At 38.1% G+C, this 11,979-nt stretch overlaps 1 protein-coding gene across 2 annotated transcripts; it reads left to right on the forward strand.

Annotated features, from left to right (window-relative positions):
* Positions 1–2,869: 2,869 nt before the first annotated feature.
* On the forward strand, positions 2,870–11,162 carry LOC116671549 (ubiquitin-conjugating enzyme E2 D4). Of its 2 annotated transcripts, XM_032502921.1 has the most exons (7): positions 2,871–3,089; positions 4,793–4,856; positions 6,072–6,103; positions 6,704–6,781; positions 7,513–7,618; positions 9,810–9,903; positions 10,022–11,162. In XM_032502921.1, exons 1-7 carry the CDS (start codon positions 3,066–3,068, stop codon positions 10,065–10,067), a joined length of 444 nt encoding a protein of 147 aa, XP_032358812.1. In that variant the 5' UTR covers positions 2,871–3,065; the 3' UTR covers positions 10,068–11,162. The 2 variants fall into 2 exon arrangements, with proteins under 2 accessions (XP_032358814.1, XP_032358812.1); XM_032502923.1 differs by lacking the exons at positions 9,810–9,903; positions 10,022–11,162 and adding an exon at positions 9,674–9,749 and having other exon boundaries at positions 2,870–3,089.
* The last annotated feature ends 817 nt before the right edge of the window (positions 11,163–11,979 follow it).

Here is an 11,979-nt window from a genome sequence, read left to right on the forward strand (position 1 = left end):
CAGCATTCTAATAGCCTGTGTTGGTTTAAACCCCGGAATCGCTGCTTGCCGTTATGTGTATTATTAATTTAACATATGTTGTGGCATAGATATTCAACAGTAAGTTTATGAGATTCCTTTCTTATATCAGCAAGAGTATCAGGACAATATTTTAGTCAGTCTCAGCATCTTATCCGATAACTAATGCCTAAAAATATTATTTCCAACACAGCTGTCAAAAGGTCAGAGATAGATCTCTGTGCTTGTGATTGACAATTGTGAATGTAAATCTACTACAAATTAGGATATACTAGCTGTCTGTCTACGTAATGAAATACATGTACGTTATCTAAGCACCTGAAATCTTCAACACTCGCACCCGCATACACAAAACACACACACCTCCCCTGAGAAATGCAGTCATGTAATTTCCCCTACCGTAATTTTCGATGGGTCCATAATTGCACTGACAATTAAATGTATCTGTTTAAAAGTTCATGCTATCACTCGTATTGGCCTAAAATTCCATAAACACAAGTACTGAGATCAGTAAACAGATTGTAGCTCTGTTTACAGTGAAATTAAGTGCTGTCCAGTCGGTTCTCTTGCTCATAACATAATGATAGTGTTTATGCGGTAGGCCTACATCTGCCTTATGTAATGATATAATATACTATTATATTAGTTGAATGGCCCAGACCTCAACGTGCTATATTCTTTCTATTCATGTCTAACAGGGTACTGGAGACTAAAACACACACACACAAACACACACACCAACAGGATTGTTGACATAGATAATTGATTATCAATAGAACCAAACCACTAATGATTTTAAGGCAACATTTGCTCTTTTAGGTTTATGCAGGCAATATGAATCCATTTTTGGTATAATGGTGTTACGGGACAGCATGAAGAAGGACCCAGACGCGGAGTAGCAGGCAAAGGGAACTAATGTTTAATAAGTGCCACAGTTCAACAAAACACAGGAGCAACGGAAGGAGTCCAAAAAACAATCCAAACGAGGGCTCATGGAACAGGCAAATCCAAAGGGAAAAAACAGGTCACCAGGGAAAACTCACAGGGGTGGTTGGAGCTCCGACAGGTAGCCAAGGACGACAGGGAAACAAGTAGGCTGGAAGACACACAGGGCGACAGCGGACAAGCAAACAAACGGAATGCAAACAAGACTGGAATGATCCAACAAGAGACAAAGGAACACTGGGGTTAAATACAGGAGGTAATGAGGTAACGGGGAACAGGTGAGACATCAGGTGGATCACATTAGGGCGGGCTGGACAATCAGACAAACAAAGTGAAGCTAGACAAGACAAGGCAAGACAAGACAGGAAGCTGACTACCAAAATAAAGCGGAAAGTAGAACAAACAGGCAACAGGGGAGCAAGACAGGGCCAGTAACACAGGACCACAGAGAAAACAGACAAAAAACACAAGGAGGCCAAAGGAAGGGAAACATACACCCAAACAAAAACCCCAAACCACAACATAATGGGGCTCTTCATTCATTGTATTTTTCACTTTAAATTACTTTAAAGCCACACACATGTGATTTTGAGACAATGTTTTTATCTCATAGGTTGGGGTCTTTAGTTACACTGGGAAAACATTTGTTGAAAAAGACATGATATATATATATATATATATATATATATATAATATGTGACCTTTAATTGATATATGGATTTATAATGATTTGATACAGGGTACTTTAAGTTGACATTTGATGTTACTGTATCATTGGAGCTAAATGAATGCAGTTTTGCCCATTTGTTATGGACTTGCCTTTTGGGCTTTTCCTTCTCATTATCCAATGTAATCTGTAGCCCAACAGATATCATATTTTCATTTCATTTATTGGAGAATTTATGCATTGTTATATTTGTGTGCAGTTCGATTTGTATCAAAAGCTACATAAACATTTTTATTAAGCAAATAACATTCATGTGACACAACTGTACAAAAGGAAAGTTGTAGCCTATGTAATGACATTTATACAAAATACAGAAGTGTATGTGTGTAGTGTGGGATATATTATATTATGTAAAAATACTAATATATCTATGACACATGCAATGATCATGTCCTGCAACTGCTGGATTAGGGTACTGGCACCTTTTGTGGTCCAATTCAGGCACTGGCAGATCAATCAGGATGGTGAAAATGGGGCTAAAGTAACATACTTGTGTTATGTGATCACATTATGATTACATTGTTGAATTCATTGAAATAAAGCAGTAATCAATTATTTGTCTCAAACATCTCCTAACCATGTCATGTGATCGTAGTACAGAAGAGGATTAGGGTCACATGTGAACATGTTATTCAAGTTCTGAGTTTAAATACTAAATACTGAGTTTTTCTTTCCTGAATTATGACTTCATTCCCCTAATTTTGACTTTAAACTCAGAAACATTTTTTTCACATGTGGTCCTAATCCTCTTTCGTAGTTGTGCTACGTCAGTACACAACAACAATATGTAAAAACAACAACAAATATCACTGGGACCACTGCAAATTTACATTTAATATCCAGCAAGTTGTGTTACAGACACCACAGCTGACCGTCCCTGTAACAATTTGGCCTAAGTTAAGCACGTTTTCAAGTTTAGTGGAATTAAGAACTAAAATGCACTACCATATGGTCCAGCCATAGGTTTTAACCTAGTCTTTTTAAATTTGTGATAGCCCCTATTACATGTGCGACACGTTATATAATAAAAAATATGCAACCAAAATATACTAAAACCTTCAATGGGCTTCAAACTAACCAGAAACTGTGCTATATGATAATTAATATCAATGCAAGACTTATGGTGTAATTCCCACGGATGCATTCTGTTGTACACCAAATTTCAATGTTCAGAACTACGTTTCCCATGATCCACTTTGGAGGACCGACCGTAAACAGGAGAAAGCGGAAACAAAAGAGGTTTTATAAAAACACAAACATCCCCGGGTGTCGAAGTACTCAGGGAATAAACTACAGCCATTTGGTTCGCCAACAATCATATTGAAATTTAAATAAAGCGCGAGTCGACGAGAGTTGAGGAGCAAACTGCATCTACATGGCACTGAAAAGAATACAGAAGGTAAATTTGACTGGCTAGCTATGGTTTCCAGCTAATGGTAGCTAGCTAACTGGCCCAGTAGATGCGAACGTAAGAGTTAATTTCTATAAAAAAAAAAGGTTTAATAACAATGATAATTAACGCTACCCCCGCATTAGAGCAACTTCTGACTAACTTCGTAACATGTTTGGAAATTATTTGTTTGTTGACACCTCCCAGAACAGATACAGCAGCCAGTGACAACTTCAAAGTTTCGTGCTAGCTTGCTAACAATTTAGCTAACAACTACTCTGGCTACTTTCATGTTAATGTGTCAATATTTTCGAAGCTGTCACTGTTGTGTGTTCTCTAATGTTATCTAACTTGTCTAAGTAACCGGACAACAGCCCTGTTGTACTTGGACTTTACCTTTTGATGGTAGACAAGTTATGCAGTGACAAGGATAGTGCTTCTCAACACAAAATGCCATTTATTTCTTACTGTTTCTCCGTGTTATTGGTAACACAGCCTTGGTAGACTATTAGACGTAGATATAGGGTCAGCGTAACATCTCTAAAACTACCACAAGTCCTCATGAAGGCCATAACTTTCATTGGAAAATAGGAACTAATATGATGTGGTGAAAAACAAGTTTTTGCTTAATTGTGTGCACTTCATGAAAGCTTTAACATAGGTATAGCTCCTCCTAGGGAATATCTTGAACGCTATTCTCCCTTATGCCACTCCTTGCAACTAGGAAGTAACCTGAGGGGAGGATGGCTGGAGGAAAGTGCAAGCTTTTTGAGACAAGTTATTTGCAATTGAAACCTCAAGAAGGGCTGTCTGCTATCCGGTGATGCAGGCCAAAATCCCTATGTAGCTAATACAGTTTTTTAAGCAACTACATCCAAATCATTGTCCACCCTTCACTCCGCTACTGGGGCTAATGTTGTTTGTTTATAAGTGACATAGCAAACATATAATGAATCTTTATCTTAAAGGTCCCATGGCATGAACATTTCACTTTACGAACATTAATATTTGTTACCCCAGCCTGCCTTTGGTCCCCCAGTGGATAGAAATGGCGATAGGTGTAAACCGAGCACTGGGTATCCTGCTCTGCCTTTGAGAAAATGAAAACTCAGATTGGCCGATCTTGAATCTTGCCCATTATGAGGTCATAAGGAGCAAGGTTACCTCCCCTTTCTCTGCTTAACCCGCCCAGAGAATTTGACCCACCAATGAGAGAGAGAGAGAGACATCATTGCTCTAAAATGAGCAAAGGTCAAGGCCACACCCCCAGCTTCAACCTTGTTGAAAGGAGAGAGAAGGTAGTGGAGAAAAATAAGCAATTCTATTTACATGAAAGTTAACCTTGGAACCAGTTATTTGACAAAAAAAAACAACTTATCTCTGGGTCTGCTTTGTACTCCATCCATTAAGGAATACCTTGAGATGTTGTGGAGAGGGCCAGTCAAACCCATCTGGTACACATGATAAAGTCTTTAGTTTTGTGTTAAAGAGAGAAACCAAATGGATAGATAAAATCAGCGTTAGTCATATAGAAAGGAGTGTCACTTACAGAAACTCAAACATTAATCATCACAAAATCACAATAGTGCCCAAAAGGTTTGATTCAAATGTGATCTCAAGTTTTTACTGAAGTTGAAGTTTAAAAATGTTTTTATTACATTTGATCAGTACCTGTTTAGCTAACATGAGTATTTTTTTGCTGCTTTGAGCAGGAGCTGCATGACCTGCAGAGAGACCCACCAGCACAGTGCTCTGCTGGCCCTGTGGGAGAAGACTGTGAGTACACATGCATATTTCATGTTCTGAGTGCTCCCACTGCCTGTTGGCACTTTTATTGTTAATGCGTGGTAATGCTCAAAATGTATTTCGCAAAAGAAAAAGTTTCTTGCAGACTTTAACACATCAGGGAATCGTAGAAACAGACTTTTTCCTAGAAATAGAAATGACAGCATGGACTTTTTTCAAGATGATAGCATTTCAGTTGTTGGCCAGGCGTAGTTAAGGCAGAAAGAGGGGTTCCAGATTCCAGTCCGGATTCCATAGCTAGCTGCACCACCCCTTAGCTTTGTCAGCAACTAGCCTACTTTGAGTGTAGTGCAAATGTCAGATGTTACAAATACCCATCATTCTAGCCATTGTTGGGAAATTCTGCAATACTTAGTGGCACTGCAGGTACACAAAGAAGTTCTCTGCCTGCAGGTATCATAACTTAGAGTTTTTAGTGCAACATATACAATAGACATTATAGATAATAATAGACTACTGAGCCATTCATATTATGTGTTCTATAGGCTAATTTTGTACTAAACTGAACGTAATAACTTGGACCACAAACAGACTGAACGTACTACTGAGCTGAAGAAAGTTAGCACTGAATGTTGTTGCCCTGGGGGCGGAGATGCGTTGTAGTATTGTTATACACTTACCTCTTACGTACTAAAATATCTGAGCTGTGATGCGTTCATTTACTGAGGTTTGTAGTGAAGTGCATTTCAACAGTGATGCGACCACTACGCGTAGAAACATATGTGAATGAAATACGTATTCAGTGACTGCGAATCTTTGAACAGAACTGAAACAAGTCATTAAAATTAACAACGCGATCAATGATTTCCACTTCAGCGAGAAGAACCCAAAAGCTTGACAGTCCTGCGGTGCCTATTTGCGGTTGCAAAGCTACGATTAGACAGTAAAAATTTGGGTGAGGGGGTTTTCTTAAGTATGAGCCATTCTTTGTGGGGGGAACCCTGCAGTTAGATTGGTTACTTTTTTAAATAATGGAGGCAAAGACCGTAATCGGGGAAGGGAAGGGCTGTGGTTAGTACCCCTCCCTGTGGCTTCACTTGTACTTCACATCGAGAAAGCTGGGTAGTGGTATGAGCTTCTTAAGACGCAGTGCGTTGTAACTGATTGATGCTGGCTGATGAACATTTTGTCTGTAATGTCTACAGCTTACATTTTCCTGTCTCTCTCTCCCTTTATTGCTTTTAGTGTTTCATTGGCAAGCAACCATAATGGGTCCGGTAAGTATCATAGCTTTTAGTCCTCCCATATATACCCCTGTGGTTGTACTACATTATGGTCTCTTAGTAGCTATCGGGACTTGTTGTTTGACATAGGCCTTTAAGACCACAGTGGGGATTTGTTTGGTCCACTTTTGAACTTCCTTTCAATAGTTTTGCAACTCCTTGTATTACTGTGGCTCAATTTTTACCAAATGCCAGATGTCAATATGGGAGTGCCATTCTATTCTAGTTGTGTGTTTATAGTCTAAATAGTTCATCTTGCTGTCTATTACTTCCTGCTGCTGCAAAGCCTTCATTTCCCATGGAGAGTAGCGCTTAAATCAAATTTCAAGTTACTGCTCTTGATTTTGTCAGCAATTTGTGTGATTGGCTTGTAATTACGAACTTCACTTTTTCAATTTGGACACACTCATACAGCTGGTTGGTAACTACAGAGTGGGTAACCAGCTTTGTGACAGCAGTAAACCAAAATCACCAGTGTTGGCTAGAAAAACAAGCTCTTGAAGGTGTCACATGCTTATTGTTAGTCATTTGGCTCCAGCTGAATGCTGTGTAAACGTTTTACTGAAAGCAATGTCTCACATGTCTTTATATCAGGGTGACAGTCCTTACCAAGGAGGAGTTTTCTTTCTCACAATCCACTTCCCCACCGACTACCCATTTAAGCCACCGAAGGTATGAGCTGGTTTGCTTGCTTGCATAATGTGGAATTTATTGTGGTTGTTGTGCAATCAGAAAACCCTCTCCTGTCCCATAAATGATGTAAGGAATAATAGCTGACAATTCCGTGATTGTAATGGATGCCTGTTCTCAAGAACAAGCAGTTGGTGGATTTTCAACAATCCATTACAATCACAATCATGAAACATACACTCTTAGAAGGTATTATTAAGCTTTGTACCATGGCCTCTTGCCAACAACATGCCATATAGTAACAAATAAATAGATCATATTTGTTCATATTTAACTAATTTTGATCTTGCTTTTTTGTTTGAAATATCATACTATATAGTTTCTGAGCCTCTGAATCCCTGCCAACAAGGGGGCTAGGGTTTTAAAAACTACGTCCTGATTCTTAGCAGGTTTAGAGTATGCACACTATTCTCCCACACAGTGCAGAGTTTTATTTTCAGTTTGTGTTCATAATTCTGCACCCAACTACCACAACAGATGACTACCAGAAAAAGAGAAAAACAAATAGTATATTTGCAGTAACCGTATACTTTAATTTTTGCTGTTTGAAATGATTGGATAGTACTGTAAGGTCAGTCCTGTAAGCAGCACTAGAGCCACATTTTGGACTGAACCTTTTGTGCCAAGGCAAACACTGGTACAGTAACTGTGGAAGTGCATCTTCTCTGCTCACACAACCCTGTGTGACTGTTCTTTTTTTTCTTTTTTTACAGGTAGCATTCACAACTAAGATTTATCACCCGAATATAAACAGCAATGGGAGTATCTGTTTAGACATTCTACGGTCACAGTGGTCTCCAGCACTAACAGTGTCTAAAGGTATTTACAGCCTCCTGTTGCTATCACTGTTCCAACTGTAACTGCAATAGCAACTCCACTGTCATTATTTAGATCTTATGTCAGTTTATCATGTTATCTGTATTTTTATTGCACCATTTGTTTGAATACACCCAATATTGGCTGCAAAGTCACCTTATGAAGTGACACTTGACGTGTACTTATAGTACTACAATTTAAAGAGTTTAAATCTGAAATTATGTCAAATTTCATTATACTTTTTTCACCAGCGGTTAACAGTAAGTTAAAGTTCCAATGACATGGTGCTCTTTGAATGCTTTTATTTAGACCTTAGTGGTCCCCTAATACCATATCTGAAGTCTCTTTCTAAAAATTCCGCCTTGGTACAGCCACTAGAGCCAGTCCCACAATGAGCTTTCCGTAGTATGTTCCATTTCTGAGTCTGTAGTTTTTGCACTTTGTTCGTTTGAAAGCATTGATGTTTCTCTCTCTCTCATGGGTGGGCCAAATTCTCTGGGCGGGCAAAGCAGAGAAAGGGGAGGTAACCTTGCCCCTTATGACCTCGTAAGGAGTTTCACGATTCCAGATTAGCCCATCTGTGCTTTCATTTTCTCAAAGGCAGAGCAGGATATCTAGGGCTCAGTTTACACCTATCACCATCTCTAACCACTGGGGGACCATATGCAGGCTGGGGGAACTCATATTAATGTTAAAAAAACCTCATGAAGGGAAATTTTCATGCCATGGGACCTTTTAAGGTTAGTGTTGACAATTTGTGAGGGTGCACTAGTAGCTACGTTGCCGGCTGACAATAGCAGTGAGTTGTGTGTGTGTGTATAAATATATAATATACACATAAACATATACATACACAGTGGGGTTTGAAAGTTTGGGCATACCAGGTACCTTTTTTTAAATAATGTGCATAAAGAAGCAAACAAAAGATGGAAAAAAATCTCCAAAAGGCATCAAATGACAGATTAGACATTTGTATAATATATTTACAAAAAAGTTAGATTTTATTTACATCATTTACACTTTCAAAATAACAGAAAACAAAAAAATGGCATCTGCAAAAGTTTGGGCACCCTGCAGAGTTAATACCTTGTACAAATTTTTATCTGGGGTGCCCAAACTTTTGAACCCCACTGTATGTATCTCTGTATCTCTCTCTCTCTCTCTCTCTCTCTCTCTCTCTCTCTATATATAGATATAGATATAGATATATATATCTATATATATATAGATATATATATATGAACAATTCTAGAACCATCTCAGATTACATTTTCACTCACTGTGACCACTACTTTGTCATAACAACACATTATGCAAGTTTTCATTCTGGCTGTTCACTTAACGTGAGCAGGTGAGTTCCTATTCTAAACACGTTCAACACGGGATGGAACTTCAAAGCTAACATAACTGATGATCGCAAGTAAACTCAGCCTTTGCTTTTTCTTGGCCAAGGTTTGGTTAGGATAACATTTAAACCTTATATTCACAAGCCTTAACTGAATTAACTTGAGCTGTATTACTTGACTGTATTATTTACGAATAAAATATGTCTTGGTTGATTCACATACTAAATGCTGTTGCATTATGTACAATGCTGGTGCAGGCAGTGGGTCTAATTGCTAGCTAAAGAAAGAAAGAAATCCAGCACATAGATGGCACCTTAGGAGACGGCATCGTGAAACAGGTGATTTAAACGTTACCGCTCGTATTGGTATGGAGCGTTATGCAATCCCACTAACCTGGAAAAGGTTTCAAACTGTAAAGTGAACACAGAGGGTCAATATCTGGGGCCTGATGAAATGTAAATTAAAATTCAGTGTCCATGACACTATTTTCCAAGCTACTGTAGCTGCCCGTATTCTACGGGACCTTTAGGAGCGCGTTTTCAATGGGAAATCAAGGTTCTCTGTTTTTCACTCTGCCTGAGGAGAAAATGGTGTACTCGCTCTCTCTCGATGTCAATTTCCTTGATCAACATGATACTTTTAATAGACTCTTCAATGCACAGATGTCACAATGTTTGCTTCTTGTTTCTCTTGTGGAAATAACAAACAAATGCATACCTTCCCCTCCCACTCCCAGTCAATGCTGACACAGAAGTCATTGCTCCTGGTGACTAAAAGTAGGGATAAATTTATTCTTTATCTACATGTTAACTAATGTGATCTTTTTTTAAAATTCCTTTTCATTCCAGTTTTATTGTCCATATGTTCATTGCTTTGTGATCCAAACCCAGACGACCCCTTAGTTCCAGACATAGCACACATGTACAAGAACGACAAAGACAAGTAAGTACACACGCAGGCTCGGGTGGTGCTTTATTCTCCAGTAATATTAACATCAGGGCCGGACATGTGCGTACCTGCTATCACCAACTTACTTCACTCTCTTCTTTTCGCTCCTCAGATACAACAAATTAGCAAAAGATTGGACCCAAAAGTATGCCATGTGAAGAAATAGAAAGATGAAGAAAAACATGCTGACAACTTTTTGTTTTTTTTTAATGTCACAACACACTGTAAATTATAGTATGGAATGATTAAGTACTCTTAGGTAATTTTCATTCAAACAACTGTTATTAACATGATTATTAATCTGAGACCATGCCATACATTCTTTTGTTTAATATGGAAGCAGAAGGTTTTACTTTGAGCAGAAGGGAAATATTGCCTATTGTCATTTCATAGATACATTGGTATTTCAAAGTTTGGTATGTTTGTTTTTGTATCAATTGAATTTAATTTATGAGTTTATTACAAATTGCTTCAAAGCATTCTTCCTTTTTGAAGTAAAACTAGTGGATTGTAGGTCATAAATCCCAGCGTATGCCATTCAGCAGTAAGCCTTTTTTTTTCTTTTTTCTTTTTTTTTTAAAGGAGCAGAGTAGAATAGCATACATGTTAGACAAACTGCTCCATAACTGGACATACCCAGGTTTAGTCCCTGCTGTGCTCATTAGCAGCCAGCAAGGAGACACAGTGAACCATGGAAATGTGGAAGCGTGAACGCCAAATATGTAAGCCCCTTATTCTGACACATTTTCAGTGGGTGATGGAGTTTTTTTTTTTAAATATATATATATATATATATATACTTCTTTGGCATCTTGTAGCAGACCAAGTGGAATGAAACAATGTACTGTTGCAATTTCCCTGAAAATGGGAGCAATTACAAGTCAAGTCACATAGTACTGTCTTCCTTTTTATTATAATTGTTATTAATTGTATAGGATTAATTTTTTTTTCATTTAGAGTTATCACAATGTAAATCTGTCATTAAAGGTATGTACTGTTCCCCTGAGATTAGCAATGATGTTGGGTTTTTGGTTGGATTTACACAGGCACAAAAATCAGATTTCTAACCATGAAACCTGTACCTAAGGTTTAATGTGTTCTTCTGTTTGACCTCCAGTCTGTCTGTATATCGATCTATGTTATAGAAATGTTAAAAATCCAATTTTCTGTTCCTGTGTAAGCAGTCTCACTGCTTTGAGGCCTGTGTGGCACCTTTTGTACTGAATTAAAGAATGGTACAGTTTTTATCATGACTTTATGGTTTTTATCAGAGTGTTGATTGAAAGAAATGTTGATCTGTGGCGGGCAGTTTGCATTTTGCAATCTTGTTGTGTTGACATGGTCTAATTTAGTGGTCACATTGTTTTGTATTACTATGGCTTGGACAATTGTAATTACTACCTAGTCTATGGTAGTTTTTACATTTTTATATTATGTAAATAAAGAGCACCATGGTTAGCACTGTGGCCTCACAACAAGAAGGTTCTGGGTTTTGAGTCCAGGTTGTTCCAGGGCTCTGTGTGTGGAGTTTCTATGTTCTCATTGTGTTTTGAGCCGGTTTCCCCCACAATCAAAAAACATGTACTAGTTTTTCAAGGCACTGGCATAGATCTGGAGTGGGTCCCCCGGGCACTGTGATTTGCTGCCCACTGCTCCCTTGAGGGATGGGTTAAATGCTGAGAATGAGTTTTGCTACATGTATGTGACAATAAAAGTACCTTTACCATTAGCCAGTATTTGATTTAATGGTAAATGGGAGAAAGCCTCCAGTCAACACAGTGAGTACAGAGATTGTTTATTTGCAATAAAGATAGCCTATTCATGAATTGATGTCCGCAAGTGATTTGTGTGACATTCAATGTCCCCATTTTCTTAGTCAAAAGAATTTCACATTTTGAGGTAGACTAAACTGAGTTGATGAATTATTTATTTTTACATTTGTTTGACAATGGATCTTTATTTTTGTCTAATTCAAGTTTTATTCCTACTTTTGACATACATACACAAGCTGTTACTGCTCATTGAGTAAGTTTTTAAATTACTGTGTTATGAGTGGTTGTGTATTTTAAG

The sequence above is a fragment of the Etheostoma spectabile genome, chromosome 21 (genome assembly GCF_008692095.1).
Source record: "Etheostoma spectabile isolate EspeVRDwgs_2016 chromosome 21, UIUC_Espe_1.0, whole genome shotgun sequence".
Taxonomy (NCBI): domain Eukaryota; kingdom Metazoa; phylum Chordata; class Actinopteri; order Perciformes; family Percidae; genus Etheostoma; species Etheostoma spectabile.

Coding starts and splice junctions, on each gene's coding strand:
- LOC116671549 (XM_032502921.1), top strand. CDS start 3,066: ATGGCACTGAAAAGAATACAGAAG. Junction 6,782..7,512: donor ACCCATTTAAGCCACCGAAG/GTATGAGCTGGT, acceptor CTTTTTTTACAG/GTAGCATTCACAACTAAGAT. Junction 7,619..9,809: donor AGCACTAACAGTGTCTAAAG/GTATTTACAGCC, acceptor TTTTCATTCCAG/TTTTATTGTCCATATGTTCA.